We start from the raw sequence: 18,942 nt of genomic DNA, 5'->3' as shown, positions 1-18,942 counted from the left end.
TGTACCATAAATTACTAATCAATACCTTTAAATAATTAGCAGACCTCAAGATCTATCTCTTGCAGGAGCAATATGCTTATAGATTTGGATCTTCTATCTTATTTAGGAAAAGACCCATTTGAGATCCACTAATTACGGTAAACATAACACACACAAATATTTTCCTTGCCAAAAACTTACCATGAAGTCTATGACTAAGAAAGTATAGGAAAGGAAAAAACCGAGAAGCTAAAGCAGTTAAAGAAATCTGTTCAAAATTCAGAGTATTGAGTGCTATATAAATTAATGAAATCAAGACAAATAGCAAGAAAACAAAAACATTAATTAAAGCTCGACTTTACCTACACTGAAGGAGGCATATGGTAAGAGAATATTAATGCCATGTGAAACAGTTCACAAAAAAGGCTCACAGAAACAATCGATATACCGACCGATTCCCAACAAAAAGCTAACTGAACAAAAAGATACAGGTACTCATCTTCAATGAGAATTCGAAGTTTTTCAAAACACAACTGAGAAGATTAATGTCTTCCTTGATTTTCAGCTCTTTTAATTTCTTGACATCTACTCAGCACACTGGGTTAAATAAGCACATTGCTGTAGTCAAATACTGAGAAATCCATTCACTGCTTTAAACTTTAAAGAATATGTTCATCCCAGAGTAGGAGAAGTTAGAACCAGACTGATTCAGTTAAGGCCCTTTCTGGAGGGTCCATGTACACAAAAAGACTGGAGAAAACCAAGTGAGGCACAAAGCCTGATAAACACTGGTGGAGAATGACAAGATTTACTCTCCGACCAGATGAGGGAAAAGCGATAAAGCTAAAACAGGTGTCTAGATGCCAACATGTCCATAATCAGGGAATGGTGAGGATATTTGTGAAGACAAAAGGTTCAGATTTAAAGGTAGGGCACTATAACACTTATGAGTGAATGTGGGTTAACATTCACATAGAAAACATGACATTCACATAGAAAACGTAACATTCACATAGAAAAACAGTGAGAATGAAAGCCAAAATTTCAAGAATAAATTTGTAAGCATAAACTGGACAAATCAACAATATAACTAAAGGATTATATTCTAATGATCAAAATTATGGATTCTGGAGTCAGTCTGCTTGAGTCTGAAACTTAACAATTTCCCCACTTACTGGCTTGGGTAAGTTTCTTAACTTCTTCTTGATGTTTCAGTAATGATATTAATAGTAATGGTGTTGCCAATAAAAATAGTTAACAGTGACTTCTTAGTGGTCATGATGTAATTAAATGAGCTAAAGTACAACAGGTGAGCATAGTGCCTGGCATGGAAAAGTCATCTCTATATGTTAGTATTACCACTGCTAGCTTTAATTTTGTAACAATTACAAATAATCTGTTCTATCAAGCTTTCAATCTATATAAATATAGAACTCAGCTAATAGAGTTTTAAGGGAGCAGTAACCATGTGTGTCTTTCTCAGGATTATGGTCCCAGATACTAGCACAAAGCTGGGTCTTTGCAAGGTACTCAGTAACATTATTTGAATGAAGTCATGAATCAAAGTAATGGCGACCCAAAAGTCATTTTTGCTGTATTTTATAAAAATGCAAATATATTCCAGGTGTCCCTCTTGGACTCAAAACTCTCAACAACAAAGCAGGTCAACCAGACATTTCAAAAAGGCCTGGAAAGATGCCCACCATCCCAACCTTAAAACCAACTCTCAGCACATGTTGGACTTACGGTGCATCAGCATTTGAATTATGTATGCTACCTGGTAGGCTCATATCTTCCAGAAAATCGAGAAAGTAATAAGCAGCATGTCTGAACTTTTTAAAGCCCTTGTCTACTAGCTGACCATTGGTATACAGTAAAAATCTCCTATCTTTTTGCTTTCTGTCTTCTGCTAACTATAGGTGTATTGAAATGAAAAAAAAAAAAAAAAGGAGTCTTAGTATCAAAAGATGGAGCAATATTAACAAAGACATTGAAAGAGCTGCCCAAATAAACTTCCATCCACTGACATCAAAGTGGGCAATACTCTAGACTATATTATCGGTTTTATTGCCCAATATCTCTATGCAATTGACCAGTGGGATGAGCAAAAATAACAACTTTCAAACTAAATAATGGCTCAGTGGACTCTAAAAGGACCGGATAGGCAGGTGAAACATCAATGTCTAGCTCTGGATACAACACCATGAAAACAGCCACTAAAAGACCATCAGGAAAGTATATTCAACAGTGTCAGCAAATGTTAGTCTAGTCGTAGTAACGTGCACTCTTACGATTTTATCATTGCCGTCTAAAGTGAAGACACACTTTTGAATTAGTGTGAAATACAGTGGCATTTTTAAATCAAGAAGTTTTTAAATGACACTCTACCTGCAAGGCACAACATGAATGACTGCAGTACCAGCAGTTCCCATGGCAACCTCATCTTCAGTTTCCGAGGTCAAAGGAGTTTCAAGTCCAATAACAAGTGAATAGAATCGCTGCTTCTTTTAAGTTTTGTTCAACCTTTAATCTGTGGGAAAGAAGAGACATTGCAATGAGATTCACAGATACCTCTCCTTGTGGTCTCTGCAAACTTGTTTCTACCTGAATACAAATAAAACTCACTTGTGGAAAAGTCCTACTAAAGAATAGTATGTTAAATTATGAGTATGAAGCAAATAAGCTCCCTCTCCTTTCCTTCTAAATAATACCTGGGCAGGGAATGGAGCTGGTGTCTCCCTGTGGCTACTGAGTGTAAGCAAGAACAGCTTTGCTTAGACATAAACCAACCCAAAGGCAGAGGAATGGACTATTGGAATGGATTATTATTATTTTTTTTAATAAGGTCCTACTCAACCCCTTAGTCTCCAGTTCCTGTTCTTATTTATTTTCCAATTAATAATATAAAAATGCCAACATGGAAAAGCTGCTACTGTACAAGATAGAGTTAACATTGCTGGACCACAAGGAAAAAATTCCAAGATTTAGAATGGAGTTATATGTGGGAAGATTATAACTACTCTATCAATTTAAGTATTTTTCCTTACTCTATGTTTCATCTCCTGAATCCAATAAAAGAGCTCAGCTCCAGTGCCTACTGGGAGAAATCCTACCATCTATGTGTAGCTGACTACTAGGTTCTTTTGGACAAATAGAGAACATGATTTAAAAAAGCAGCTCTTCCATTATCCAGAAATCTCAAAATAGGAGAACTTTGTGGTATATGAAAGGGTCTGTATTCCAAAGGCTACAAAGCAAGTAAGTGAAGGAGTGAAGCAGGCAGACAAACAGGGCACTCTGGAGAACACAACCTGTCTGAAGGGGTAGGTGCTCCTTAGCCCAAGCTGATGGCTAACATCGGGGCACAGACCCAGGACTACAAGACCACTTATAACTTTTCAAAGAAAAAAAATTTAAATATTATTGTATTTTGAAAATCTCCCATTTTTAAATATTGAAAATCGGTTCAAAATATTTTCTTAAACAATGTGTGAGCCAAACAATGTGAAATTATTGTCAGGTCCCAAAGGTCTGCAACATGACCTTAGAAGAAAGAACTCTGACAGCACTTGGTTTCACCCACCCGTCCCTTGTCCCTCCATACTGACCGCAAAGCCATGTATTTACGCATATATGGGGCACCTTTTGCTGTCCAGGCACGGGATGAGGCACTGGACCTCCCAAAACGCAGACAACCAGATCTAGCCTCAAGGATCTCCGACTCCTACTAACTGGGGGCATTTACCCACTTTTCATAAAACTGTAATACAAAATGCCGTTGTGAAGGAAGGAAGAGACTTTCTGGCCGGGGAAATATCATAAAGAAGAGCTCCCATGGGAGTCTGAAAGATGAGCAGGATACTACCTATTTATCCTATTTACAGGAGAAAGCTAGGAAACTAGGAGACTCAAATTCTCTTTACAATTCTGGCTATAACTAGTTGCATGATTCTGGGTATACACCTGATCCTCTCTTCTTCTTCTTCTTCTTCTTTAATTAACATATAATGTAGTATTTGCCCCAGGGGTACAGGTCTGTGAATCATCAGACTTACACACTTCACAGCACTCACGATAGCACATACCCTCCCCAGTGTACGTAACCCAGCCATCCTATCCCCACCCCTCCAGGCCCCCAGCAACCCTCAGTTTGTTTTGTGAGGTTAAGAGTTTCTTATGGTTTGTCTCCCTCCTGATCCCTTCTTGTCTCAAAGATACCTTCTTGCTAAGTAAATAAAACCTTTTTGAAAATTATACCGTGCCATACAAATGCTAGGTAGTATTATCACTGCACATCCAATATTTTTATCCTAATAATAACCTGGGGCTTTTCATCTCACCCCCACTTCTAAGGAAAACACTATGATGGAACACAGGCTCACATAAAAACACGGAACAGCACAAGCTCATTAATCAAGGGCTCTTAGCATTAATTTATACTGGGTGGTCACTAAGAAGCCTTTATGTTTACCAGGAAGCTAACAGAAAGTGGAGAACCATAATTAGAGAACTTGCCTTTCTTTTGTGCCCTTAAATAGCTCAGTTTCTGATAAAGCTAGACCAATATATTGTGAAGACAAAAGGGACTCTTAACTTCTGATCTGCTGATGTGGCTGAAAGCAGACAGCAGCTCTAACTGGATATGTTCAGATACTTTTCCGACATGCATGGTGATTAGGCCATTTTAGATAAACAGGATGTGCTGATCAATGAAAACTATTAATGTCTTAAGCAAATGATCAGGGTATTAATAATTAATTTTGCGAGGGAAATGTCATCTCAGAACTGGGGATTGATCTACAATGTTAAGCAGTTTCTTGAAGCAATTAAAATTAGCTTAGGAAATGTATCCTACTTCATGATAAAGATTTAATTCATGATATGATGCTATTTACAGTGTGTGTTAAGAGCTGTAGATTTTTAAGGATGAAGGAATTCAAGAACCCTATTGGCATTTATTTACATTCAGGTAAGGTAAGGTCATTAACAGTAATTTGTCTAGTGGGCAGTTGTGTCGGAGAACCAGGTTTTCTGTATGGAGCTGAAGATTCATGAATCTCATGTGGGACTGTGGTACAGGATACTAAGTTTCATAATTTCAGTTTTTCTACTAAAGCCAGAAAGAAGGCTGCAGGATGAGCCAAGAGTTATGGTGGTAATAGATCTCCCCTGCAGCTCAGAGCTCTCCCTGGTTTATCCTAAGGTGGCTATAGCAAAAGATAGTGTACTCAGCACTAACTCTGAGACCTTGCCCAAGAATTAGACTCGTAAATTCTAGAGAGGAGACCACACAAAGAAAGAGGACTTGGTGGCTTTCTCTGGCTGAGCCAAGAGATTAACTGAGAACTCCCAGGATATTTTTACACAATGCTAAACAGAGCAAAACTCCTCTAGCCTTCAATCCTTTGAACAGTTTTGATATTCGGATAGTAATACCAAAGATGTCCCTATAAAGTACTTAAGAAAAAGCAGGATTCATGGGACACCTGGGTGGCTCAGTCAGTTAAGCTTCTGACTTCGGCTCAGGTCATGAATACCAGGGTCCTGGAATCCAGTCCTGCATCAGGCTCCTTGCATTTTGGAAAGCCTGATTCTCCCTTTGCCTGCTGCTACCCCTCTTTGTGCTCTCTCTCTCTCTCTGGCAAATAAATAAATAAAATCTTAAATTAAAAAAATAATAATAATTAAGCAGGATTCAATTCCCCCTTAAGAGTCCTGGTTTCTAAGAACCTCCATGCAGGATCTGATCATACCATTATTTGATTTAGGATTCTGCTAATTTACAATGCTATTGTTATCCAAGTAGCTCTAATTCAGCCTAAGAAGTAAGTGCATTTGTTTATTGTGCAACAAAAACAGTAAAAGGTGCCGGGTGTGCGGAGGTAGGAGGGTTAAGGGCCCTGTCCTCAAGAAGCTCACTGTTGGCTTGACAATGAGGGGACTAAAGCAGTCATTATAATTCAGTTCAAGGCATATAAAAAAGTCTATTAAGTGCAAGGTGTTAAGGATGTGAAAGAATATCATCTAATTTAGTTGGGGGTAGTGTGGTTTCAAAAAAGCTCTCCAATGGTCCTAAACAGTTCATCTGAGTTTAAAGGATAAATAAGAGGGAGGAAGGAAATTCTAAGCCAACTGGATAAGGACAACACAGACCAGGAAGATGAGAACTTAGTGTGTTCTTTATGGCAACACAAGATAATGAAAGCAGCAAAGTCTGAAGAGTCAGACTTGTGCTCTAATCCTGGACCTCGAATTCCCTAGCTACTTAGCTCATTTGTAAAATAATGGCAATCATACCTGTCTCCCAGGCTTCCTGAAAGAATTAGTGAGAATTTATGGAAGGCACTGAAGACAGGTCCTTGATACTTAGTTGCCATCCTTGTTAAAAATAGCACAGCACAATTAAATCAGGGCCCTGATAGCCAAACTGCCTTGAATGTATATTAAAGAATTTGGACTTGAATCTGAAAGCTAAGATGACTAGGGGGATGACTTTAAACAGGGAAAGGACCTTAAAAAAAAAAAAAAAAGTTGATTTATGTGTATGGGGATCTACTTTAAATGCAATCCCAGAAGTATAGGATATCTGTTTTCCTTCTTTGCTTTTCTCCTCTGGCCAACAAATTTAACTACATTTCTAGTTACAAAGTATTCTTCCAATATATAAAAAAGTTTTCAGGGCCTCAAGGCAGGAAGGCAGAGTGGAATATCACTGGAATTAGAATCAAGCACAGTGAGTTCTTTCTTCCTGGTTTTGCCCATGACTTAGGAAAACCATATAGTCTGTGTAAACATATTCATCTATAGATTGGGGACATAAGTGTGCTGTAAAGGTCAACTGACATTCTTTTTTGAAAGTAAATATTAGTCATTATTATTGTTTAGATGGAAATTAAAATCTTCTCCCCAAATGGAAGTTAAACCTAATGAAGGTAAGGAATCATTGCTTTATTCCCTTATATTTAAGAGGCACATGGACAGTGTATGGCACAGACTAGGCAGTCAATGGTTGGTATGTAAATGAAAGAACAAATGTAACTCACATCTTTGTGGACATACCACATGCTTTTACATTGCTTTCTTATTTAGCCTTCATAAGGACCCTGAAGGTCAGGCATCAGCACTATCCTCTATAAAATTATAGCTTTGGCAATTAGATTGTGAGAGGCTGTGGCAGTTGTCCAAGAGCAAATGTCTTTTTCATCCATAGAGGCAGTCCTCAAATCTATGTCTTCATACTTGAAGTTCTGTGCTCTTTTCTACCAGTGACAGAAATGTAAATAAACCTGTGTCTTTTAAAGCATGACATAAAGTTCTGATGGTGATTCTTTTCTAAATCTGCTTTTCACATTGTCCTTTTTCAGAAATGAAGCCAGATGCCAGCACGTAATAGTGCAGAATCTGTGTCATATTTATAATGCAGTTTCTGAGCTGAGACCTAGTCGGAAAGCTACCTATCGCTAGTGTTAATTCACAAATCTTCTCGTGCCAGTACGAATGTGAGTAAGTTCCTTTCTCTCCCAGTGTAAGAGCAACATGATTTGTTTTCTTACTAATTATTATTTAGAGTGCTGCCATTCTTAAGGCAGGAATTTTAAAAAGGATCATCCACATTTCCCAGTTGTATAGTTGAGCATTTTTTAACTCCACAATTAGCTAATGAGGTGTGCAGTCCATCACAATGGTGGGGAAGCAATGAACAAAACTGAAAGCAATAGAGAAATCTGGCTTCCTTAGAAAGCAATCTGCCAATCATTTCAAGGGAAAATGGCATACAGTCAAATCTTAAATTTCAATCAGTCAACAGATATTTACTGAGTGCCCATTATTCAAATGGTAAGATGCAGAATGAAAAGAGTCAAGGTCAAGGTCTCTGCCCACAAGGGCACAGAAACTCATTAGGTAGAAAAGACTGCAGACTATACAAGTTAGTTTATATGTAAAATGAGTAGTATATATAATGTATAATTTCTATGGTTATGGTAGCTAGCTTACAGCTTCTTTCTGACAAATGAAAATTCTTATCATATCAGTCTAATTAGCTTACTAGATTTTCTTCTGCACCAGCTTTTTACTCTATGTACTAGAAGAGACACATTTCCATTTCCATGTCCCTGATGTTTTCCCTGCTTCTGTGGAGACTGCAATAAGTCTTCTTTAGGAATGGTGAGAAAACATGTTTTGCTTAGTTTTTTTCATTGGACTTCTTGTCCCAAGCATCTCAAAGAACAGAGAGAACAGTGTAAAGAAGAAAAGAGGGGCACCAGGGTGGCTCAGTCAGTTAAAAGTCTGCAGTCAGCTCAGGTCATGATTCCAGGGTCCTGGGATGGAGCCCTACATAGAGCACTGCCCCACAATCACATTGGGCTCCTTGTTGAGTGGGGAGCCTGCTTTTTTCCTCTCCCACTCCCTCTGCTTGTGCTCTCTGTCAAATAAATAAATAAATAAATAAAATCTTTAAAAAAAGAAGAAAAAAAGTTATAAAGAGCCTGGATAATACATTTGGAAAATGCCACCTATTTACCAAGAGGTAGATAGCATAAGATGCAATCCCTTATTTAGACTGTACTTGCCTACCTGATAGCTGATTTGGACTCTACTTCCATCATAAGACCTCATTAGAGAAGACATTGAAGAATTACAAAGGGTGGCTTAAAGTGGACAACTTTCCCCATTTCTAAAGTCTTTTTTGGACAAAATAGTGTCTACCACTTGTGGTAATTCTAACCAGAAACATGATAATTTCATTAGGCAGACATCCGGAGGGATAAAAACCAAGCAAGCCAATATCTCATCATTCCAGTCACTGAAGGATATATTTATGCATTCTGAGAGCCAAGAAAGTTCTATACACTAATTTTCAAATATTTTTTATTAAAGTTTCTTAGAATATATACCCACTATCACTTTCTCAGTATACTTTTTCCCTATAAAACCTTAATCTGCTTTGATGTTGGACCTGTACACTTTGCTACTGGGGAGACATTTTTCCAAAAACCAAAGCAGTCCCAAGAATTACACTGCAGTATTTCAAAAGATCCCTGGATTGAGACTCAGCGTAACTGGGTTACTAACTCAGTGTTGTTATTTAATTGCTGGCCAAGTTTCTCGACCAATAAAAGAGGGTGAACTAGATTGCTTCTAAGGAAGCATGAAAGCCTGACTTGTATCACCATATCAGAGAACAGTTGTGCATTTGGAAGATAATTAGTCAAATGAATGGTAGTCACCATGGCTTTGTCATCACCAAAACTATTTGAGACACCTCACCGTTTCCCAGATTATACCATGTTCCCATCCAGCAAAGTTGTAGGAGATGTACTGCTTTAAAAAAAAAACTTTTTTTAAAGTTATGTGTGCTGCTCAAAAATATTATGATACTGGGGTACCTGGGTGGCTCAGTGGGTTAAAGCCTCTGCCTTTGGCTCAGGTCATGATCCCAGGACCCTGGGTTCGAGCCCAGCATCTGGCTATCTGCTCAGTGGGAAGCCTACTTCCTTCACTCTCTCTCTCTGCCTAGTTGTGATCTCTGTCTGTCAAATAAATAAATACAATCTTTTAAAGAAATGTTATGATACTAAGGAATAAACCTCACCAAATAGGTAAAAGACCTGCACTCTGAAAACTACAAAATGAAAGAAACTGAACACAACACAAAGAAATGGAAAGATATTCCATGCTTTTGGATTTAAAGAACAAATATTGTTAAAATGTCTATACCATCCATAGCAGTCTACATGTTTAATGCAATCCTTATCAAAATATCAACAGCATTTTTCACAGAGGTAGAACAAACAATTCTAAATATTGTATTGTACCACAAAAGACCCACATAGCCAAGGCAATCTTGAAAAAGAAAAGCAAAGCTGGAGGCATCACAAATCCAGACTTAAAGTTTTATTTCCAAGCTGTAATAATCAATATAGTATGGTACTCGCACAAAAATAAACACAAAGATCAAGAGAATAGAATAGAATAGAAAACCCAGAAGTAAACCCACCATTACATGGTCAATTAATCTTCAACAAAGCAGGAAAGAATAACCAATGGAATAGGATAGTCTCTTCAACAAATGGTGTTGGGAAAACTGGACATGCAGAAGAATGAAACCAGACCACTCTCTTATGCCATACACAAAAATAAATTCAAAATACATTAAAGACATAAATGTGAGGCTTGAAACCATAAAAATTTTAGAAAGGAGCACAGTCAGTACTCTTTAACAACAGCCATAGCAACTTTTTTTCTAGATATGTTTCCTGAGGCAAGGAAAACAAAAGTAAAAAACAAACAAACAAGAAACAAAAAACAAAAAAACTACTGGGATTTCTTCAAAATAAAAAGCTTCTGCATAGCAAAGGAAACAATCAACAAAAGCAAAAGGCAACCTATAGAATGGGAGAATATATTTCCAAATGACTAATCTGATAAAGGGTTAATATCCAAAATACATAAAACAACATATACATATAAACACCCAAAAAACAATGGGCTGAAGACCTGAACAGACATTTCTCCAAAGAAGACATCCAGATGGCCAACAGACACAAGAGAGGATGCTCAACATCACTTATGATCAAGGAAGTACACATTAAAACTATAATGAGTTATCACTTCACACCTCTCAGAATGGCTAAAATCAACAACACAAGAAACAAGTATTAGCAAGAATTTGGAGAAAAAGGAACGCTTGTGCAGTGTTGGTGGGAATGCAAGCTGGTACAGCAACTGTATTAAACAGTATAGAGATGCCTCAAAAGTTAAAAACAGAACAACTCTATAATCCAGCAAAGAATACGAAAACCCTAATTCAAGGGGATACATGCAGCCCTATGTTTATAGGGGCAATTTTTTACAATAGCCAAGATAAGGACGCAGCCCAAGTGTCCACCAATAGTTTACTTCTGGGCTTATTTCTGGATTTTCTCTTCTATCAATCTAAGTGCTTATTGTCTGTTTTTGTATCAATAGGATACTCTATTGACTACTACAGCTTTGTAATATAACTTGAAGTCCAGAAAAGATAAACAGATAAAGAAGATGTGATAAACACACACACACACACACACACACACACACACACACAGGAATATTATTCAGTCATAGAAACTGAAATCTTGCCAATTGCAACAGCATGGATGGAATAGTAGAGTATAATGCTGAGCAAAATGAGTCATTCAGAGAAAGATTAATATCGTATGATTTCACCCATACATAGAATTTAAGAAAGAAAACTAATGGGCAAAGAGGAAAAAAAAGAGAGAGACAAATCAAGAAACAGACTCTTAATTATAAAGAACAAACTGATGGTTACCAGAGGGGAGGAAGATGAGGGTTTGGGTTCAGTAGATGTTAGGGATTAAGGAGGGCACTTGTGAGGAGCACCAGGCAATGTATGGAAATGCTGAATCACTATATTATACAACTGAAACTAATATTACACTGTAAAAAAATAAAGTTACATGTGTACCAAAAACAAACAAAAACTAAATTCTATGTATGATGCTATTACTGGAAATTAAATCCTGCGCCACAAATGTATATTCACTCTTCATAGCCTCCACTAAATAATCACTTTTGTGCTACTGTTCAAGCTTTACTTATTCTTTACTTTTATTAAAGTAATACATAAACATAGCTTAAATACTTACTCCTGCTCCCTGGAGGGAACTACTTCCCAGAGAAAAGTTATTTTTCTGGTATGTATCTTAATTTTGATTAAATAAAAATGCTTAAACTACTATTTCTTGATTTGGGGATTTAATGTATTATTAGCTTATTTTATAGATCATGATAATTCAGCTCTCTTATACAATCAGTCCCAGTGATAGACACACGTGCACAAACACATGCACACATACCTGGTTCCACTCTTGTCTGAATTTAGTTGTATCACTTAATTTGGCTGATAATTTTTCAACGAAGTCCCAGAGTATACTGTTTTTATTTCCTTTTTGTATTAGTTGGGATTTTTTTAGAGTTAATAATTTCCTCTTTATTCACTTAGGTTTCCAAGTATCTATCACAAATTCATCCTAAACATTCTACTATATTTAACACTTTCAATATGTTTAAACACATCTTATAGTCCATCAATTTTAAGAAGTTTTAATTTACATTTAGATAACGATCACTTTTATGATTCAGTTGAAAAACAAATGAAAATGGGGCCTATCTTCTATCATGAAAGCCATGTATTCAAAACTGTAATTATATATATTATGTATATTATGTAATTATCTATCTATCTATATACAGTCTATATGTTTGTGAGTTTTCAGTACTTACTTGTGAATTAAAGCAACATGTATATTCGATTAGGGGCGCCTGAATGGCTTGATCTGTTAAGCTCTGGGCTCTTGATTTCAACACTCCATGCTGGAGCTTGTTTAAGATTCTCTCTCTCCCTCTCCCTCGGCCCCTCCTCCAACCCTTCTGTGCTTGTGTGCTCATGCATACACACACGCCTTCTCTCACTCAAAAAAAAAAAAAAAAGCATATGTGATTAAGCTATTAATGTTGGTGGCAGTGTGATGGTAGAATAAAATACAAAATAACAGAGGAAATGATAAACAGCATTATCATCTATAGAGTACTTACTACTTAGTAGTCTTATAAACTAACTCATCTCGTTTTTAAAACAACCCCCCCCTTTTTTAAAGACCTTATTTATTTATTTATTTGACAAACGGAGATCACAAGTAGGCAGAGAAGCAGGCAGAGAAAGAGGAGGAAGCAGGCTCCCTGCTGAGCAGAAAGCCCGATGCGGGGCTCGATCCCAGGACCCTGGGATCATGACCTGAGCCGAAGGCAGAGGCTTTAACCCACTGAGCCACCAAGGCACCCCTTAGAACAACCCTTCAAGTGGCACCGGGGTGGCTCAGTCAGTTGAGTGGCCAAATCTTAATTTCACAAGTCATGATCTCAGGGTTGTGAGATCGATTCCTGAGTTGGGTTCACCAGTGGGCAGGGAGCCTGCTTAAGATCCCCCTCTTTCTCTCTCTGCTCTCTGCCCCACTTCGCTTGTGCACATGGCATGCACATTTTCTCTCTCTCTCTCTCTCTCTCATAAATAAATAAGTAAAAACACAAATACATAAATAAACTTTTTTTTTTTTAAAAGAGGAACCTGTTAAGGTGGACAATATTATTTTCATTTTAAGGGTTAAATAAATAGTCCTTTGTTAGAACTGTTGTAATAGGGACAGGGCATGAACTCTAAATGCCACCCCCCACAAGTTTATTGAAGTTTATTTTGCATACGCTCATTTACAGTATTTTCAGTGTTAAGTTTGATGAGGTTTCAAAAACTTATGCAGTCATACAACTGCCACTACCAACAAGATAGAGAATATTTACATCACCCTTGAAATGAACCCTGAAAGTTCAACTTCAGAGTGTAGATCTTTAAGCCCTATGTGGAAATTCTCCCAAATAGTTACAATGCAGGCTTATTAGAAGAACAGGACATTGTAGCATGTAAAAAAATATACAGTGGTGTTTTCCCCTTATTTAGACTGCTTCTCAGATATTTCATCCTTCCTTTAGAATGGCATTCCCATATTAGTACACTCTCATTACAATAAAAACAAAAACAAAATGAGATCATAGCTGAAGATAGGAAAATACAGGGCACCTCCATTCTTCCTTCCCATTCCTATGGAAAGCAAGCTAATTTAGTATGGCACTCTTTCTTGCTTAGCCCAAGGGCAGTCCCTGAATCTTTTCAACATAACATTTCAAGTAGACACAACAAAATCAATATAGCTTGCAAGTAAAATTAAAAATTTCTTTGGCTTTCTCATGGTGGTTCAAACAATGGCTTTAGAATTACAAAAGCTAGGTTCAAATCCCAGTTCTATCATTTACCTGTTGACCTTGGGCAAGTCATTTAACCTCTGTTGGCCTCCCTTTTCTCTTTGGTAAAGTGACAGGGATGATACAGGGTTGTTGAAAGGAATATAAGAGAAAACATTTATAAGTGGATTCTGCTAGAAAAAGGTAAGCATGGCTTTTGAATAAGTAAACTTGCTGGGAAAAGAAGATGAGCAAGCTGTGAAACATTTGGCTTTAGGAGACAATGGATGCAGAAAAGTACCCTGTACCGACAGGGAAAACCCATGATTGCACTGGATTCTTTCCTGAGCATTAACGAAGGGTGTGTGGAAGTGGTTTGGGGGAAATGAATCTTCCCACAGACTCCAGTCTCAGTCTTGCTTTCTGGGTAATGGGAAGTCAACTTTGCAAACTTTTTAAAGGCTCCTACCATCCCAGCAGGATGGGTTTCTTAGCAACCATCTCACGTTTGTTTTCCTTCTGCCCACTGGCATGCTGCAGAGTGCCAGTTCTGCTAAACTCCCAAATAAATCACTGTTAATGAAGCATGCTGCAATACAGACAGCAACAGGCATTTTTTAATCACCTAAACTAAAGAAGAGCTAAAGGTAAGCACAAAACACTCTAATACCTAATATATTAGGTGTCAGATTTAAAGTGGCAAGAACCGTATGACTATCAGAGCTTTTCCTTGGATGCACTTAGTGGGAAAGTAAAGCTTACCAGTATATTCATCACTATGCACAGCTTGCTGATTGCTTGGACAGCCAAGTCAGATATCCGATAGCTTAAAAGTGAGTCTGTATCTACTTAATTAGAAGTAGAAATAAGATTGCAAACATAAACGTACAAATAATGATAGGCTATAAAAATAAAGGGACTAAGATCTTTTACACTCTCTCCTTTATTCAAATTATTAATTATGCTTCAAGTAACTGGCATGCCATATGATACAGCAATGAGTAATAAGACAGATAGAATCTGCCCTCGTAAAGTTTATTTTATTCTTTGGGGAAGTAAGTAACACAGTACTTTAAGGGTGTTCAAACAGTAGACAAACAAGAAAGTGTAGTACTCTAAGTCAGGAGTATACATGGTTTTGGAAACAGACCTAAGTTCAAATCTCAGTTTGTTTGTTCTTTTAAGATTTTTTTTTAATTTTATTTATTTATTTGACAGAGATAGATCACAAGTAGGCAGAGAGGCAGGCAGAGAGAGAGAGAGAGAGAGGGAAGCAGGCTCCCTGCTGAGCAGAGAGCCCAATGTGGGACTTGATCCCAGGACCCTGAGATCATAACCTGAGCTGAAGGCAGCGGGTTAACCCACTGAGCCACCCAGGTGCCCCCAAGATTTTTTTTAATTTATTTGACAGACAGAGATCACAAGTAGGCAGAGAGGAAGGCAGAGAGGGAGGAGAGAAGTAGGTTCCCCGCTGAGCAGAGAGCCCCAAGCAGAGCTCAATCCCAGGACCCTGGGATCATGACCTGAGCCAAAGGCAGAGGCTCTAACCCACTGAGCCACCCCAAATCTCAGTTTTTATATCAAATATCTGAACTGTTTTATAAAAGTTATTTTTGAACCTTCAGTTTTTCATCTATATAATGGAGACAGTGCCACCTACTTCAGAAGTTCACAGAAGGGTGCCTAGGTAGCTCAGTCAGTTAAGCATCTGCCTTATGCTAAAGTCATGATTTCTGGGTCCTGGGATCCACGCTCAAGTCTGGCTCCCTGTTCAGTGAGGACCCTGCTTCTCCCTCTCCCTCAGCCCCTACAGTCACTTGTGTACTCTCTCACTCAAGTAAATAAATAAAATCTTAAAAAAAAAAAAGAAGAAGTTCACTGAGAACTATATGAGCGAATATGTTTAAAATTGTTATCAACATAATAACAACCTTAGTAAGGGTTTTGTGTTACCTAGGGGAAACCTAGAAATCTCTCTATAGGGGCACCTGGGTGGCTCAGTGGGTTAAGCCTCTGCCTTCAGCTTGGGTCGTGATCTCAGGGTCCTGGGATCGAGCCCCGCACCAGGCTCTCTGCTTGGCAGGGAGCCTGCTTCCCCCTCCCCCTCTGCCTGCCTCTCTGCCTACTTGTGATCTCTCTCTCCCTCTCTGTCAAATAAATAAATAAAATCTTAAAAAAAAAAAAAAAAAGACATGAAACTACCCACTACCCTCCTCTTCGGTGTAGTGATGATATTCATAGATTTCCATCCCCTGCAAAGGTAAGTTGTGCATTCCAGTTCCTGTGCTAGCCTTTAGAGAAATAAATACTACATTAGAAAAAATACTGTATTAGAACATTCATCTGAAAAAAATATTTGTTGAACACCTGCAGTATGTCTGGCATGGTGCTAGGCACTGGATATCATAATAAAGTTGAAGAAATCTTATCATAGAACTTGTATTCTAGCGCATTTTCCTGTTTATTCTCCCATAGACTCATTTTCTTGAAGAACAGATTAATTTCCCGCAACGCACACTTCACTGACATTGTCCTTCATTCTGGGACTGCATGTAGAGATAGGATGTTTCTATATCATTTGACAAACTCTTCTAAATTCTTGTTTGGTATAGAATAGTTTACCAGAAGTCCCTGCCTATTAAACAGAACAATTTAAGCAAGCAATCACCTGCATTCTCTTGTCTTTTGCACTGAAATCTGTACCTCAGGCATGAAAAACGGTAGAGTGATAAAATGACAAGCTGCTTTTTCTCTTGAGTACTTACTATGTGTCAGTTACTATCCAAAATTTTATACAGATGATCTAATCCTCACAATAACTTGAGGAGGTAGGTATATAATAATTGCCATTTGTCAAAGAGGAAATTGAAGCTTGGAGAGGAATGTGAGAGACTTATTTCTCTGGTGTTCCTTCTCCTGCTTTCTCTGGACCTCTAAGTGGCCAATTTCCTCTCAGCATATTATGTCAGGGCAGATAGCACTGACATTCAAAGGAAAAATCAAGTATAATGTTGGTAAACCTTTTTGCAAAGGCTGTCTTTCTCTGCACTGGTGGGGATACCTAAGCATCAGATGCACACTAATGATAATTATAGCATGTGAATGCAGAATCATTAGCATGCTAAGGGATTTTTTTACCCCTCTTGTATCAGCAGCAGAACTGTGAATGTGACTGTTTTAAAAAATTTTTTTATTGTCCTTATCAAAGGGTGGTTATCCATCCAGTTAGTTTCATAGCCAAAATAGGTAGCACGTGATTGATGTGTTCTTTGCTTAATTAGGCTGACTTAGGTCAAACTGGGCAAACACTATTTGGTTCTGGGAAAACCAGATTTCAGGTCTGGCCTGTCACATATATAACAGATGTCCTGTAGTTCTGGGTGTGAAATGAGCACATGCTGCCAATTTACTTTTAGCCATTCTATTTATGTTCTTATTTAAAATGCAATAGAGTGATCATTTCCAGCTATAAAGTGGCTTTTATCTGAGAATCTCCCAAGGATGGTGCATTAATTCTTAGTACACCAGTTGCGATGAAAGTTAGGTTCCTGTATAATGGTTTTTAGGAAGGGACATTAGGGCATAAAAGAATATGGTCACTATATAATATTTAATACATTAAAAAAATATGTCTGTGTCTAAAGTTAATGCTGGGGAAAATATTAATTTTACAGCAGAGAAACTCAGCTGGCTTACTCTTAACCAATGATCAAGGCTAACGTCACCAATGAGAAGTCATACTGACCTCGTGCAGCCTCTGAAAGTGGTATATTAAAAGGGCCACAGTATGCTTCTGTGGTTTTCTTTGCCAACAATGCCTAACCTAACTGTAATCACGAGAAAATACAAGACAACTGCATAGGATTCTGTCATACAACTGAGCAGTTGTCTTCAAAAGTGTCAAAATCACAAAAGACAACCAAAGAGTAAGGAACTGTCATGGAACTAAAGGACACTAAAGGGAAGTAAATACTATAAACCATGTGGGATTCTGGGTCAGATCCTGTAATAGAAACAGGATATTATTAGAGAAACAAGTGCACATCAAACAAGGCCTGTTGTTTACCTACGTGATTTGTACCCATGTCAATTTCTTGGTCTTGGTTGCTCTATTATGGTATGTAAGGTAATTAGAAGAACCAGAGGGAAAGACACACAAGAACTTTGTACCACTTTTGGTAACTTCTCTGTAAGTTTATAATTATTTCAAAATAAAGCCCACACTCAGAATCAGACTTCAGAAAAAAAAATCTTTTTTTTTTTTTGTATTTACAACAGTGGATCTATCTTCCTAGAAAGAAATATGAATGTATCGTACCAGTGTATATGTTATATTTATGGTTTGCAACATCATTTCTGGATGAAGTTCAAAGATCATAAAAGTTTGCTCATAAAAGGCACAATGGTCAGAGAAAAATTGTGTGAAAAAAATTATGTCTGTATGCCCAGGCTGCAAGCTATATTGTCAATGTTGTTACTTTGTGACAATTTAATTGGTATGAGACGGCTGAATAGTCAAATTAAGGTGTGGAGAGAACCAGGCTTATCTTACGTTTCTTCATGATAAATAAATAAATAAATAAAGCCACAATTCCATACTTCTTTTTTTTTTTTTAAAGATTTTATTTATTTATTTGACAGATAGAGATCACAAGTAGGCAGAGAGGCAGGCAGAGAGAGAGGAGGAAGCAGGCTCCCCGCTGAGCAGAGAGCCTGACGCGGGGCTCGATCCCAGGACTCTGAGATCATGACCTGAGCCGAAGGCAGCGGCCTAACCCACTGAGCCACCCAGGCGCCCCCACAATTCCATACTTCTTATATGCTAAAAAATAGCATGCAGGTTTTTCCTACATTTCCTATTTACTATCATTGTGAGCTTTTTGCAAAAAAACATAAGATCTATGTAAAGAGAGGAGAAAAATATGAAAATGGGAATAGCTGTAGTACTATATACATTTTTTCATGATATAAAACTCCCTCCTTAAATTGGCAGTCTAGGCATGTTGTTGGTAGAAGGAAATGTAATTCAATTACCTATGGAAACTATGAGGTAACTGTTATCTACAAAAAGATTTTAGAGAAGAATTCTGATTAGAGACAACTCAAATTCTGAGACTGAGCTGTTTCAGAGATGAGACAAAGGACCAAAGATAGATTTAAATAGCT

The 18,942-nt window shown here is 37.7% G+C and overlaps 1 protein-coding gene across 1 annotated transcript in view; it reads right to left on the bottom strand.

Moving 5' to 3' along the window:
- Positions 1–18,942, bottom strand: part of LOC111144035 (contactin 4) — a 704,266-nt gene that overhangs the window by 480,450 nt on the left and 204,874 nt on the right. The window contains exon 2 of the mRNA XM_022498106.1: positions 2,368–2,509. Within this exon, the coding sequence (XP_022353814.1) occupies positions 2,368–2,422 (55 nt within the window). The 5' untranslated portion in view covers positions 2,423–2,509. The remainder of the gene's footprint in view (positions 1–2,367; positions 2,510–18,942) is intronic.

Source organism: Enhydra lutris, unplaced genomic scaffold (genome assembly GCF_002288905.1).
Source record: "Enhydra lutris kenyoni isolate GAN:26980312 unplaced genomic scaffold, ASM228890v2 scaffoldscaffold10, whole genome shotgun sequence".
Classification (NCBI taxonomy): domain Eukaryota; kingdom Metazoa; phylum Chordata; class Mammalia; order Carnivora; family Mustelidae; genus Enhydra; species Enhydra lutris.
Note: the sequence above shows the minus strand (reverse complement) of the source record. Positions and strands in the feature narration are given on the sequence as shown.